Source organism: Nelumbo lutea, chromosome 1 (assembly GCF_056320005.1).
Source record: "Nelumbo lutea isolate HS-2025 chromosome 1, American lotus-T2T, whole genome shotgun sequence".
NCBI lineage: Eukaryota > Viridiplantae > Streptophyta > Magnoliopsida > Proteales > Nelumbonaceae > Nelumbo > Nelumbo lutea.
The window spans coordinates 11881187-11897215 of NC_142684.1; the positions used below are offsets into that span (position 1 = coordinate 11881187).

At 42.2% G+C, this 16029-nt stretch overlaps 1 protein-coding gene across 1 annotated transcript in view; it reads left to right on the plus strand.

The window, feature by feature from the left end:
• LOC148873538 (guanosine nucleotide diphosphate dissociation inhibitor 2) overlaps nt 1-16029 on the plus strand; it is a 69686-nt gene that overhangs the window by 40288 nt on the left and 13369 nt on the right. Inside the window, exons 6-9 of the mRNA XM_088962281.1 lie at nt 1651-1762; nt 1881-1961; nt 2043-2105; nt 2251-2352. Of these exons, the coding sequence (XP_088818407.1) occupies nt 1651-1762; nt 1881-1961; nt 2043-2105; nt 2251-2352 (358 nt within the window). The remainder of the gene's footprint in view (nt 1-1650; nt 1763-1880; nt 1962-2042; nt 2106-2250; nt 2353-16029) is intronic.

Genomic DNA, 16029 nt, shown 5'->3' on the forward strand with positions numbered 1-16029 from the left:
TCTTTTTTTAGGCTGTCTTACAAATCCAGGACTAAAGAGGCTTGGAACATCCTGCAAGCCTGCAACCAAAGAGAGAGCAAAACCATACCCAAATGCATTTCACAAAAGAACAGGGGAATAGTAAATGGGAAACAAGCTCACCACTTGCTTTGCAAAGGATACAGACATGAGGAAAGAGACACCAACTAGGTCTCCTTCTTTGAAGCATAGAAAGAATGAGGTGATTAAAACAATCATTGAGGTCACGCGTAGTCCCACTACCTTTTATATTAACTACTGAACTATAACAAAAAATTACAACTAAAAGAAAGTTACAACTATGCCGCTGTCCACCAGTTATATGAAGAACAGTAACAAAACAGCAATGGAAAATTCTATTCTATACCCTCTATTTCATACTTATAAACCTGACAACATATTGAAGAACCATTCTTACCACTGTTTCCTTTACATTCAATTACAAAAGTCTCAGAGAAAGCTTAGAGTGCTTTCCCTTGCTTCTCTTTGGGACTTTTTCCTTCAATGACTAGGCATTATAGATGTTAAATTGGATGATGGTTATCATAAACTAGAAGAAATTATAAAGGAGTCTTAGATTGGTTGAGGATGGAAAGAACCACTAGTAAGCAATTTGGCTGTATTTATTTTTTCTTTTTCCTGGCTCCCTGTAGCGGAATTGTGTAAGACTTTTTAGACACCTAAACATTGGGGAACCCATTATACAACCTATGTCTTTGTTATTCAGAAAAGTAGAAAAGATAATTTCATCTTTTTTCTAGTATTTATGGTAACCATGCTTTGCAATTTCTATTTTGGTGGACATTTATCTAGGTAAAGATGGGGAAATTTTGGGGATAGTTTGCTAATTTTGCTAAGATATTTGGAAAATTTTAAAAGTTAAGGAAATTTTCTAAAAGCATGGGATAAGTTAACAAACCTTTTAGAATAAGTATAACTGCATATTTAAGGCTCAAAAAACCATAGCCAACAACCATATAAATCGGATACAGAAGATTAAGATATTTAAATAGGTTACTTTCTTAATATCCCCCTTTAGTCTTTTATTTATTTTCTCTTCATTACCATGCCATTAACTTTCCATATTGACTTTTGTCTTTTTTTGTTACTAAACATTTTCATTAAATTGAGAATCCTTTTTTTATTTGTATGTCTTCTTTATTTTTCTTTTGAATTATACTTACTAAGTGAATCATATCAAAATAGTAATCCAATCATTCAATTACTAAACCCCCAATTGTTCTTTTAGGAAAAGATTTAAGAAAGAATTATGATTATTTCAGTGAAACATTGGAACATTTCTAATTATATTCTAAAATCTTAAGCCTTAAATGTATAGTCTATCAATGAAATCTGAAATATTGCCAACATATCAATAATGTATTAGAGATATTAGGGAAAACAAGATTCCTGGATAATTTTGTGTCACCCCCTTGAAAATGGGGAGATTTCGGAGAAATTTGCCAAATCTTGCAGATATTGCAACTATGATGGTAACCTTGCTCTTTTGCTTTGTGTAGCAATCATGAATGCCATTTTTCTTATTTTTCTTCTACCTCTTTTTCCATCTCTTGTACCGGTCACCATTTTGTTCTGCTTATGATTTGATTTTTTTTTTCTTTTTTATTCCAGAAAATATGGTCTTGATGACAACACTGTGGACTTTATTGGCCATGCACTGGCACTTCATAGAGATGACCTCTACCTTGATGAACCTGCACTAGATACTGTGAAAAGAATGAAGGTAAAATGAAGCCCACAGCCTTAGACACACTTTATGTATGTTTTTTAGCTTTTATTTCTTGAACAATGAAAACTCCATTTTTCCTTACTTGAATATTTAATGTTTCATTTCTTTGTAGCTTTATGCGGAATCCCTTGCACGCTTTCAAGGAGGATCGCCATACATATATCCCTTGTATGGGTTGGGGGAGCTCCCACAGGTTGATCCCCCCCCCTTCTCTCTCTCTCCCAAACCACTTTAAAGCTTCATTTACTTAGCTTGGAGTTTACTCTTTCTTTAGGCATTTGCACGACTCAGTGCTGTTTATGGTGGGACCTACATGTTGAACAAGCCTGAGTGCAAGGTATTTTTCTTTCCTTTTTCTGGTAGAATTTGCAGTTCCACCTTTTCCCAGTTTCATTCTCATTTAGATTGTAGACTAGGTTTCTTAAAAGTTTTTCTCAGTTTGGAATCTTGGCTTAAACAGTCATTTATTGTTGGGATTCCAGGTGGAATTTGATGAGGAAGGAAAGGTTTATGGTGTCACTTCAGAAGGGGAGACTGCAAGATGCAAGAAAGTTGTTTGTGATCCTTCCTACTTGCCCAACAAAGTAAAATTTTCTTCTTTATTACGTAAAGCATTACTTGTATTACTATGCAAAAAAAGAGCAAAACAACATATATAAAAGCTACAGGATTTAGGAACTATAGTTCATGTAAAAGATATACATCTATACACTTTCAGCAAAGGGGGAAGTAATGCCATTCCAGCAATTACAAAAGATGATATAAGTTCATTTCATTGAAATCAGCTTGGTCTCCATCGAGGTAAATGTGGTTGGGATTAAGCATGAAGATATGCCTAGGTGCTTCGAGATATGCTCGGATGAGGTCTGGTATAAGGTGTGGGTAGCTACAGAATGGAACATGCGTGGTGGGGAAGAGGGCCCAAGGTTGAAGACGATGAGCTGGAAGGTGGTGGACACGTGGAGGAAGAGAGTGGGCAGTCAAAAAGGGGTGCAGGTGGAATTTAAGGAAAGGTTTAATGGGGTGGCTGGGGTAACCCAAACGACAAGTCATCTATTTAAAGGAAATAATTCAAATGTTTTTGAAAGGATTAAAGCTAAGGCGGGCTCCTTACCTTTCACTGACGTAGCAAAGAAGTGGAGTGGCCCAGGGTGCAGTTTAGTTCGGTTCGAGCCGGTCTAGTTGATAGGAGGGTTGGGCGGGCCGAAGGATAAACGAGGATATTTTTAAGTGACCCATGTGACAACTTAAAGGGTCACGTGGGTCGGGATAAGGGAAGGAGTTTTGGACGGATGGTAGACAGAAATTTGGATCTATCATCGTCCCAAATAGCGAGGGGCGTTGAGAAAGGCTTGCACCAGCGGCAAGCGACCAAACAAGGGAACCTCTAGTGGGTCCCGCGTCCTAACAGTGAGGAGCTGAGCCCAGGGCGACGCTTCTCAGAGAAGCCAAACCCAAGGTACGCAAGGGAGAGAGTCGAAGAGGAGGAGGCGGACGAAGGATGGGTATTGTGTAGTGTAGATGAAGAAGATTCAGAAGATGGTACAGATGATGGTACTAGTATTGGCAGCGTGAACGATGAAGGCGGCTATAGTGTAGGTGACATGGAAGAGTGGAACATTGCAAGGCTGTTTCAGGGGGACTTAGAGAAGAAAGGGAGGCATGAATTAGGTGGCCAGGAAGGTTAGTTAGAAGAAGAAAGAAGCTCGGGATTCCATAAAATAGGTGAGGCTGAAGACAATGAACGGAATAACCCATTCTTAAGACTCCAGATTGGGCAAGCAACAAAAGAAAGGGCAAATCAGGAAAACCTGAAGCAGAGCAGGAACACACCAATTAGGGGTGAATAGGGGTACAGAGGAACGATTGCCATGTTAACCAAGGGACAGATGGACTTCCCAACCAACTCAGGGAGACAGATTTTTATCAACCTCTAGAACTAGAAAGGGAGGCCGGGACCAATCCTATCCCAACCTCTCTCTCAAACCCAGGTAACCGAGTGAATTTAGTTTATGCTACTAATGAGTCTTCTATGTCCTTTGTTCTAGATTCTATTCCTGATCCATGTCTTGCAGCCCATGTACGTGCAGTTAGTCAAGGTGGTGAGACCTCTAAGGCTCTGGGAAAGGGATTGGAAGTTAGTGGAGAGGTGTGGGTAGGAAGGTATAGAAATGAGAAAGTATGGGAGATTATTGAAAGAATATTTAATGAAGTGGAAGGACATATAAATTGGTGAGTGGGTGGAGAGGAGAGAAGAGGGGAGGGCTCAGGGGATGGGAGGGAAGGAAAGGAGGGCTGGGGTGGAAAAGATAATATGGAGTGCACAAAGGAGGCGGGGGGTATTATCATAAGGAGGAAGGATGGAGAGGAGAGAAGAGGGGAGGGACCTAAGGAGAGGAGGATGGGGTTGAAGGGGAGTGTGTAGGAAGGGTAGGGGGGGGGGAATCTAAGCAAGAGGATTTGATAGCGGATTTTGTGGGGAAGTTGGGATGCAAATTAGAAGACTTGAAGTTCAGGGCAAAAGGAGAGAGAAGGAAAGGGGGAAAGTGGTGGTCAAGGCTAGAAGGGAAGTAAGAAAGAAGTGAGAATGAAGATACTAAGTTGGAAAGTGAGGGGGATAGGAAGTGCAAGGAAAAGAGTAACAATAAAAGAGGTAATAAAGAGGTTCGACCCAGACATTGTTCTATTGCATGAGTCCAAGAGAATGGAGTTTAATATCAGGTGGGCAAGGAGTGTATGGATAGCCAGGGGGATTAGTTGGGTGGCTGCTCCCTCTTGGGGTGCTTCAGGGGGGATAGTGACAATGTGGAAGAGGGAAGTGGTTGAAGGCTTGGTGGAACTGATTGGAAGATACACAGTTTCCATGAAGTTCAAACAGAAGGAGGATGGATATGTGTGGGTGCTTGAAAATGTCTATGGACCAAATGACTACAGAGAGAGAAAGGAATTGTGGGAGGAATTGGCTGATGTGATTAGGTACCCAGAGGAAACTAATAAGACCAATCAGAGGGTGACAACAAGCATGAGGAAGTCTAACAGGTTTGTGAATGCCGTTGAGCTTAAGGAGATACTGTTGGCCCAGAAGACATTTACTTGGTCAAATCTCCAAGCTAGTCCCATATGCTCTAAGTTGGATAGGTTCTTGTTTTCTGTGGAATGGGAAGAACACTGGGGGAACTTGACATCTAGAGCTCTACCTAGGGTGACCTTAGATCATCGGCCCATAGTGTTATGCAAGGAAGAGAGGAGTGGAGGACCTGCCCCGTTTAGATTTGAAAATATGTGGTTACTCCATACCAGGTACTTTCATTCTTCAGCAGATGGAAGAAGGAGAAATTTCATCTCCAAATTGGTTGTGGATGGAACTGAGTTAACTCAACAAGAGGAGATAGCGGGGGCATGTGTATAACACTTTAAATCCATTCTAAGAAAGCCTGTAAATGGAAGGGTGTGGGTAGAAGGTTTGGACTAGCCTGATGTAGGGGGGATAATAGGAGTTTGGAAAGGAACTTTGACTTGGAAGAGACTAAGGAGGTTGTGTTTTCTATGGACAGAACAAAACCTCTAGGGCCGGATGGGTTCACAATGGCTTTTTATCAGGACTGTTGAGATATTTTGAAAGACGACCTTCTGATGGTTTTTGAGGAATTTCATAGGAGATGAATTGTTAATCTGGGGCTGAATTCCACTTTTATAGTTTTGATTCCCCAAAAGAAAGAAGCTTCACATCCAAGGGACTTCAGACCAATCAGTCTGGTAAACAGCCTATACAAGATTATAGCAAAGGTGTTATCTTTGAGGCTAAAGAAGGTACTGCTAGACATAATTGAACACAATCAAGGAGCCTTCGTAAGTGGAAGATAGATTACAGATCAAATCCTCATTGCTAATGAGAGTGTGGAGAGTTTTAAGAAGGATAAAAAGAAGGGAGTGGTTTGTAAGTTGGATATGGAGAAGGCTTATGACATGGTGGATTGGGAATTCTTAAGGAAAGTTATGTCCAAGATGGGGTTCGGGGCTAGATGGTGCAAATGGATCATGGGTTGTGTTCGGAATTGTCATTATTCAGTGCTAGTGAATGGGATAGTGATAGATTTCTTCCCAGCCACTAGGGGTATAAAATAGGGAGACCCCTTATCTCCTTTTTTGTTCTTATTGGTTGCTGATGTTCGGGGGAAATTGATCCACATAACAGACTCTAGGGGTCTCATTAGAGGTTGGAGGGTTGGAAGAGAGGACATCCCACTCACTCACTTACAGTTTGCTGATGATGCAATCCTATTTTGTGAAGGAGATAACGTGAGCTTCATCAAGAATCTGAAACTGGTGATCCATCTATTTGAGCAAATGTCAAATTTGAAGGTGAACTTTGGGAAGAGTTGTGTAGTGAGTGTGAATCTGGAGGAGAGAGAGATTAGGGAGAGTGCAGAAGTACTTGGGTGTGAAGTCTTAGGGTGGCCTTTGAATTATCTAGGGTTGCCCCTAGGTGATAATCCTAAGAGAGAGAGAGCTTTTGGAATCCGGTGGTGGAAAGATTTGAAAAAAGACTTGTCTCTTGGAAAAAGAATTACATCTCTCTGGGTGGAAGGATTACACTGATCAAGGCCACGTTAGCAAACATACCCATTTACTTCCTTTCAATGTTTAAGATTCCAGGGAAGGTTTGTAGTAGGCTGGAGAGGTTGATAAGAGATTTCCTTTGGGAGCCGGGAGAGGAGAAGAGGGACCATAGAGTTAGCTGGAAGGTGGTGACTAGGAGTAAAAATTTTGGTGGTTTGGGGCTTGGGGACATTGGGAAAAGGAATTCGGCCCTTTGGGGGAAGTGGTTGTGGAGGTCTCCTTTGGAGCAGGAGAAGCTATGGGCTAGAATAGTGGCAAGCATACATGGGTTGGAGCAAAATGGAAGGGATGCTGGAATCAGAGCAAGGATCACAAGCACTTCACCTTGGAAAGCCATTCATGATTTGCTTCCAGTTTTCTCCCCTATTGTCAGGTATGATTTGAATTCAGGTAATTCCATAAAATTTTGGGAACAATTTTGGGCGGGGGATACTCCTCTTAAGGACCGGTTTCCTTCTTTGTATGCTCTTTCTTATTTTAAACATGAGCCAATTTCTTCTTTTATCACCCATTCCTCTTCTAGTTCAGGGTTCGGGTGGAACCTGGGTCTAAGGAGGGCTGTGAGGGATTCAGACCTTGATAGTATTTCGAGCCGCCTTGAACTTCTTGATAATGTGTTCTTAGACCCTTCTAAGGTGGACTCTAGAATTTGGACCCCTACCTCCACGGGCTCCTTTTCCTGTGCTTCATTTTTCAAAGTCCTTTGCCAGTCCACCAGTCTTGCAACCTCCCCTTTCTCGGTTAATGAGGTTTGGTGCAGACCAATTCCTCCTAGGGTTGGTGGTTTTTGTTAGGAAGTCTATTTGGAAAGATTCAACACTGGGGATTTGCTCCAAAAGAAGAGACACAATACTTGCTTGTCACCTCATTGGTGTGTTCTTTGCAAAGTGGATAGGGAAATTGGTTTTTAGTTACTGGTGTCTTGCCAATTTGCGAAGTCAATTTGGGAGTGGGCTTTTTCTCTCTTTGGGTGCAGATGGAACCCTCCATCAGAATTGCATAGCCTTTTTTTCCCCTTCTTTTTTCAGGTGGCACGTGAAAAGGGGAAGGATTATGTGGAGAGGGCTGAGGACTGCAGTATGCTAGTCATTATGGGAAGAAAGAAATTCTAGGATCTTCTCAGAAAAGGAGAGAGGGGCTGAAGAATTGATGGCTGTGATCCATACAAGGGTTGTACAGTGGCTGAAATCACTAGAGCTATTTACAGACTACACAGTGGAAGACTTGTTGAGATAGTGGGGTGAGATTGCAAATTGCACACAGATCAAACCAATAATAAGGGTGTCTTGGACTCCCCCACCTGCTGGCTTCTTAAAATTAAATTTTGATGGGAGTTGTAGGGGGAATCTTGGACAATCAGGGATTGGAGGTGTTTTTAGGGATGAGAACGGGTCATCTCTGCCTTGTTCTCAGGCCCAGTTGGTGTGGGGGATTCCCTTAGAGTTGAGATCTTGGCAGTTTTGGAAGGAGTTCAGAAAGCCAAGGAGATGAATGTTAGAAGACTCTTAATTGGAGGGAACTCGGAGATGGTGATAGGGTGGCTGATTAAAGACAACTGCGGCTTATGGAACTACAGAAATGAGAAGAGGAAATTCAGGTGGCTGGTGCGGGGGATGGAAATCAGGATGAGTTGGGTTAAGATATCAGCTAATTCTTTAGCTGATGGATTAGCTAAACAAGGGGTAGAAAGGGAAGCAATGTTTTGGGCTAAGTTGTAACTTAACTGTTTCATTTTTACTTTTCCCACTTTGGAGGGTTTAAGTTGTATTCGGAAGATAAGAGTGTTTGTCTTCTGTGCTATAATTAGTATGATGTTTCAATGAATATAATGAATCTGTTATTGATCAAAAAAAACTTTTTGAATTCTTTGGATGGCCACACCCTATCGAAGGAGAAGAAAACCTAGTTAGAGAAGAGTTTTGAGGAACAAGAGATAAAGGCGACTATTGACGGTATGGATGGGGATCGTGCTCCTTGTTGGATTGAAGTCTTTGTATGTATGAGTATTCGGCTGATAAGAGTTCTTATTAGCCTATACTTAAGTTTAAGTTGTCCTGTACTGGGCCTTTGTTAATGGGCCTAATCCTGTTTAATGTTTTAAGTTGTCTGGGTGTCCCATCACTAATCAGGGGCATTCTAGTAACTTCTTGTATCATTGTACTACATCATAATATAAATAATAGTACTATCGACTGAGCAGAGCAGTTCGACATTCCAGCATCTCTTCTTCTTCCTCTTCTCTTTTCTGCTACTTCGGCTACAGTAATTTAGCTTTCATGGTATCAGAGCATTAGCTTCTTCCTGGTTTCAGCCCGCACACACTCTCTTCTCTTGCTGTCTTTTCATCTTCTCTCTTCCTTTTCTGGGTTGCTGCAGTGAAGACTTAGGGGTGTAAGAGAGTAAAGCAAGTTCAAACCTAGGGTTTCTCTTGGTTGTAGGACTCAAGGGAAGTAAGACCCAGAAGTAGATGTCCTACTAGGTTATTTCCAACAAACAGTAGCTATTTGGCTACTAAGAGAGGTCTGTGTAGGACAGACCTAGTTGAGGACTGATTTCAGCAGTCCTAGCACTAGCCGAAAGGGGCTTAGCTACTTCTACAGTTGTAGCTTCGGTGCTCCAGCAAGACTCGCACAGACTTAGCTTCTTTTCCGAACTGTTCACTTGCTACTGTTGCAGCCTCGAACTGTTCACTTGCTACTGTACCCGAACTGTTGGTTCAGCCCAAGTGAAGTCTATCTAGTGTTCTACCAGCACTGTGAACACCTCTACCAGCATAGCAATGTGGCAAACAGCTCCAAGTTCAGGGTGGTTATCAGTCCAAAACCCCTCATCACTGCTGTGAGATTACCTAGGGAGCTGCCAGCTCCAGATTGTTCAGCACTGTGAACCCTAGTTGAGGACTGATGTCAGCAGTCCTAGTATTGGCCGCAAGGAAGGGCACTCTCTTTACAGTTGCAGTACTCGAAGTTCAAGTGGAGTCTGCATAGCACAACAGTTGAGAACCCTTAGCTTCAGGTCGGTTACCATCCCAGAACTCCTTGCTTGCTGTTGTAACTGAACTGTTTCAGAACTGTGACAGTCTCGGCAAGTCTGAAACTGTGTCGAGTGCTGTCAGAACCTGCTGTGATCATTTCAGCTAATCAGATCTGCTCCAGAACTGGTTCAGAACCTTCAGAACTGCTTCGGCTAGTCTTAATTAGTGCCACCTACACAGTGGCTGCAGTCAAGATGTCTTCAACACCCAGAGATGTTTCTTCTAGCGATAACAGGCCTGCGGCAAGTGGGAATTTTGTCACCAGCAACAATGATGACAACTCACAAAATACACCAATAGTGTCTTCTTCTCCTATGGAACAGGTTGCTGGTTCCTCTGGAACTGGTACTTTGGGCTTCACTGCTAGTGAGGTTGAGGTCCTTAGCAGGGCATTAGCCCGTCTAAGAAATAATTCTTTTGCTTCTACATCTCTTGCTAGATTAGGTACAGCCTCTGCCTTCAGTGCCACTGGCTCTATTGACTCTACTTCTTGGGTTATTGATTCCGATGCTACTGACCATATGACACATATGTCTTCCCTATTCTCTTCATATCATTTGTTGTCTGGTCAGGATAAGATGAGAGTTGCTGACGGGTCTTTCTCCACTATCTCTAGAAAGGGAATTGTTGACCTAAGCAAAGACCTCTCTTAAATCAGTTTTACATGTTCCCAGTCTTATCTCAAATCTTTTGTCTGTTTCAAAACTTACCAAAAATTTGAACTGTAGTATAACCTTTTTTCCTACTCATTGTGTCTTCCATGACAGATTGACAAAGAGAACGATTGGGTGCGGTCATGAGTATGGAGTCCTCTACTACCTTGATGCAGACATCGGCTCAGCCTTACAAGCATCTGCTGCCAGTAATCCGGAAAGTGTGGAGTCAATAGCTAAGTTGCATCTTTGGCATGCTAGGCTAGGTCATGTGTCTTTCTCCTCATTAGAAATGTTGTTTCCCGAATTGTTTAAGGGCATTCCAAGTCAGAGTCTAACCTGTGAAGTATGTCAAATGTCAAAACAATGTAGAACTGTGTATCCAATTTCCAGCAATGAAATTTGTGCTCCTTTTGATTTGGTTCATTCTGATGTCTGGGGCCCTTCACCCATTGTTTCCTTTGATGGCTTTCGGTACTTTATCAATTTTATTGACCACTACTCTCGTTGTACATGGATCTACTTGTTAAAAGGACGGGATGAAGTACCATGGATAACCATGGCATTTTGCAAGATGATTGAAACGCAGTTTAATAAGAAGATTAAGCAATTTAGGTCAGACATTGATGTTGAATACTTCGAAAAATCCTTGAACTTATTCATGGAAGATGCTGGCATACTACATCAGTCATCCTGTGCTTATACTCCTCAGCAGAATGGGGTTGCTGAGCGCAAGAATAGACATCTATTGGAGACAGCTCAAGCCTTATTATTCCAGCACAAAGTCCCCAAGCAATATTGGTCTCAAGCTGTACTTTCTGCATCATATCTGATAAACCGGATGCCATCTAAGGTGCTGGGTATGAAAACCCCTTTCTCTGTTTTGTGCCCCACTCTTCCAGACTTTCCCCTTCCTCCTTGGGTATTTGGCTGTATATGTTTCATACATGTGAAGGATCCAAAGAAGACCAAGCTAGATCCTAAGGCTACAAAGGGAATATTCTTGGGGTACTCCCCTACACAAAAGGGTTACAAGTGTTATGACCCTGTCTCCAAGAGAAAGTATGTCACCAGAGATGTGGTCTTCTTTGAGTCTCAACCCTATTTTCAGTCTTCTCAGAATCCTCTTAAGGGGGAGACTAGTGGGATGGAAGAGGATTCTCATTCTCCCTCCTTTTTTGTTCCCCTATCTGCCTCGGGTCAATCCAGTGAGGTTCCCACTGTGCCGGTTACCTCTCCTGATGCTGCAGATGTTTCTGAAGGCTCCGGTAGGCAACAAAAAGAGATACTTAGATACAACAGAAGAAAAAGGGGCCCTCAACCTCATGACAGCAACCAGTTGGACTCGGATCAATCTGTCTCTACAATCCAAGGTAATTTCAACTCTCATACTTCTGATTTGGATCTTCCTATTGCTCTCAGTAAGCCTATCCGCTCTTGCACCACCCGACACCCCATTGCTGGTTTTGTTTCCTACTCACATTTATCTCCTACCTATCACTCCTTTGTGTCTGCTCTTTCCTCTGTGCGTGTTCCTTCTAGGTACTCAGAGGTTGTGTCTGATCCAAGGTGGAAAGAAGCTATGAATGAAGAGATGAAAGCCCTAATGAAAGCAAGAACTTGGGAATTAGTGGATCTGTCAGAGGGGAAGACCACTGTTGGGTGCAAGTGGGTGCTTACTGTAAAGCATAGGGAGGACGGGTCCATTGAAAAGTACAAGGTCAGACTTGTGGCAAAGGGGTTTACTCAGAAAGAAGGGATTGATTACAAAGAAACCTTTGCCCCAGTAGCAAAGCTCAACACAATTCGGGTTCTATTGTCACTAGCAGCAAATTTTTCATTGGAACTTCATCAGCTGGATGTGAAGAATGCCTTCTTAAATGGTGACCTTCATGAAGAGGTATTTATGGAACCTCCACCAGGCTATGACTTTAGTAGAAAGGTGTGCAAACTGAGGAAAGCATTATATGGGTTGAAGCAATCTCCCCGTGCATGGTTTGACAGGCTCTGTGGGGCCATGAAGAAAGTGGGGTACACTCAGAGTGGTGCAAACCATACCTTGTTCATAAGGAGACAGGATAGCAAACTTACTGCACTCATTGTTTATGTGGATGATATGGTAATTACCGGGAATGACTTGGAAGAGATAGAAAGACTGAAGGAGTTTCTAGCTTCTGAATTTAAGATCAAAGACTTGGGTCATTTGAGATATTTTCTTGGGATTGAAGTTGCCAGGTCAAGAGAGGGAATCTACATATGTCAACGGAAGTATGTTCTTGACCTCCTAGAGGAAACATGCATGATAGGGTGCAGGCCAGCAGATACTCCAATGGAACAAAATCATGGCCTACAGAAATCAGTAGGGGAGGACTACTGTGATAAAGAGAATTACCAAAATTTGGTAGGGAAGCTGATATACTTATCCCTCACTTGGCCAGATATTGCTTATGCTGTGCATGTTGTCAGTCAATTTATGCACTCTCCAAAGATCCCTCATATGAAAGCAGTTGAAAGGATTCTCAGGTACTTGAAGACTTGCCCAGGGAAGGGAATTCTCTTCAGAAAAAACAATAGAATTGAAATTGAAGCCTACACTGATGTAGATTGGGCTGGGTCTATTGGAGACAGGAAGTCAACCTTGGGTTACTGTACATTTGTGGGAGGAAACCTGGTCACATGGCGCAGTAAGAAGCAGAATGTAGTGGCTAGATCAAGTGCAGAAGCAGAGTATCGAGCTATGGCCACGGGGTTGCTGAACTCTTATGGCTCAGAACTCTTCTTAATGAACTTGGCATTAAGGCTGAAGGTCCTCTCAGGTTGTATTGTGACAATAAAGCTGCCATGAACATTGCCAACAATCCCGTGCAGCATGGCAGGACAAAACATATTGAGATTGATCGGCACTTTGTTAGAGAAAGAATTGTCTCGGGTGAACTCTGTGTGGCTTATACTCCATCTGAGATGCAAATTGCAGATGTACTGACTAAAGGGCTGGCAACAACAAAGTTTAGGGACATGCTTGGCAAGCTAAACATGATTGATATCCATGCTTAGCTTGAGGGGGAGTGTTGGATTGAAGTCTTTGTATGTATGAGTATTCGGCTGATAAGAGTTCTTATTAGCCTATACTTAAGTTGTCTTGTATTGGGCCTTTGTTAATGGGCCTAATCCTGTTTAATGTTTTAAGTTATCTGGGTGTCCCATCACTAATCAGGGGCATTCTAGTAACTTCTTGTATCATTGTACTACATCATAATATAAATAATAGTACTGTCGACTGAGCAGGGCAGTTCAACATTCCAGCATCTCTTCTTCTTCCTCTTCTCTTTTCTGCTACTTCGGATACAGTAATTTAGCTTTCACTCCTGGGCCAGATGGCTTCCCCATGTTTTTCTTGCAAACTTGTAGGGACATAATCAAACTGGACTTCATGGAGGTGTTTAACGATTTTCACCATTCAGCTATCATAAACAAGGGAAACAACTCAGCTTTTATAGCCCTAAGTCCAAGAAAAGAAGGCATCTTCAAGGTAAAAGAGTTCCATCCCATAAGTTTGGTTGGAAGCATATACCAAATTGTGGCCAAGGTTTTGGAAAATAGGTTGAAAGAGGTCCTGGGGGATCTAATTTCCAAAAATCAATTTGCATTTGTGAAGGAGAGACAAATAATAGACAGTACTCTAGTGGCCAATGAATGTTTACAAGAAAAAAGGCTTAGAAAAGGCATACGACAAAGTCAATTGAAATTTCCTCCTAGAGATTCTGCAGTTAAAAGGCTTTAGCTCTAGATGGGTGTGGTGGATAAAAGGTTGTATTTGTTCTGCCTGGTTTTCAGTATTGGTGAACGGAGAGTCTAAAGGCTACTTTAAGGCTAATCGGGGCCTTAGACAAGGATGTCCACTCTCCCCCTTATTATTTACCCTAGTTGTTGATGTGTTAAGTTGTTTCTTCCAGAGAGCAAACATGCTTTGAAATGGTGTCAGGACTAAAGTGAATTTCTCAAAAAGTAGTTTAGTGGGAGTAAACATAAGTGAGTCTCTGTTGTTAAACTTGAAGGAGGCTCTAGGGTGCAAGGTTGAAAATTGGCCTTTCGCTATTTGGGGATGCCTTTGGGTGGGAACCCTAGAAGTGAACTTCTGGGATCTGGTGATAGAGAAGTGTGAAAAAAGGCTGGGCACATGGAAGAAGAATTACCTATCAAAGGGTGGTAGGTTGACATTAATCAAGGCTTCTTTGGCTAGTCTGGCCATCTATTATCTTTCAGTGTTCTTAGTCCCAGCAAAAATCAGAAACAGAATTGAAAAACTTCAACGTGATTTTTTGTGGGAAGGGGGTGGTGATCAAAAGAATCATCTAGTTGGTCGGGATCAGTTTTGCAAACTCAAGGAAACTGGGGGCCTTGGCATTGGACACATCAAGGAGAGGAATCAAGCCCTTTTAGGGAAGTGGTTATGGAGATTCCCAGTTGAGACAGATGCTATGTGGACTTCCATCATCAGCAGTAAGTACGGAAGACACACCAATGGTTGGGATAGCAAAGTGCAACTGAACCAGGTAAAAGCTTCAAACCCTTGGAAAGGTATCTCTTCAACCTACTCCTCTTTCTTTTCTTTCATCAAATACAAAGTGGGTAATGGACTGAAAATCAAATTTTGGAATGACCTTTGGTGGGGGCAGATACCTTGGCAAACACTTTTCCCTGCCTGTTCAACCTATCTTTCCAAAGAAATCACTGTCAACTCCTGTATCCAACCCTCACCCTCTGGGTCTAATTGGAACCTAAACTTCAGAAGATCTTTAAGAAATTCAGAGATTGATGAGAGAAAACCTTTTTAATTCTCTAAGTGAGGTCTACATCACCCCACTAAATCCAGACAAAAGCATTTGGAAACTTCAACCTGATGGCAAATTCTCGACTAAGTCCTTTTTTAGAGCCTTGGTTTCGGATTCCTCCATTTCTAGTTTTCCCCACAAGAGCGTCTGGTGCTCCAATATTCCCCCAAGAGTATCTTTCTTTGTTTGGGAGGCCTGTCTTCACAAAATCAACCCTTGTGACTTGGTTCAAAAGAAGAACAGAGGAAGGTTGTTCATCTCCTCCCATGCTTACCCCTTATGTCTGAAAGAAGGTGAGTCAACTAATCACCTCTTTCTACACTGCCCAGAAACAAGAAAAATCTGGTTCTATTTTCTTAATCTTGCAGGCTACAGCTGGGTATTTCCTAAAAGCCTAATGGATTTTCTATGTCCATGGAGGGGCAGTGGTCTTGGAAGCAGGGGGGAAATTTACTGGTGTACAATTGCCCAAGCAGTGTTGTGGTGCATTTGGGAAGAAAGAAACAACCGCCTCTTTGAAAACAAAACCAGATCTATTGAAGATTTACTCTCTCACATTACTTTTCAGGGCAATCTTTGGGTCTCCATTTCAGCAGAATTCAAAGGCATCTCTGAATGATTTACAAAGAAATCTGGGGGAAATCCTCTTCTCTTCACTAAGACATTCTAACAGGGCAAACACTATTCCTGCAAGACTGTTATCAGAGCTAACTTTAAACTTTGATGGCAGTGCTTCGGGAAACCCTGGAGTTGCTGGAATAGGTGGAGTTTTTAGAGGGAGTGAGGAGAGCATCATGTGGGCGTATAGTGGCCCAATCGGGGTGGCTGAGTCTTCAAAAGCAGAAACCATGGCTGCACTCACAGGTCTTCGAATCGCTAAAGAGAGGTCTGCTCTAACCATTAAAGGAGACTCAACAAATACAATAAGATGGTTAGGGGAGAAAGAGGGAGGAGGCCCTTGGAGACTAGATCATTACTTGGCTGAAGCCAGAGATATTCTGAACACCATGACTGTAAACATACTCTGGATTCCCAGAGAATTAAATACTATAGCTGATGGTTTAGCTAAATCGGGTACCCTTAGGGAAGTCATGTACAGTGAAAGAAATCTGTCCCTGTAAT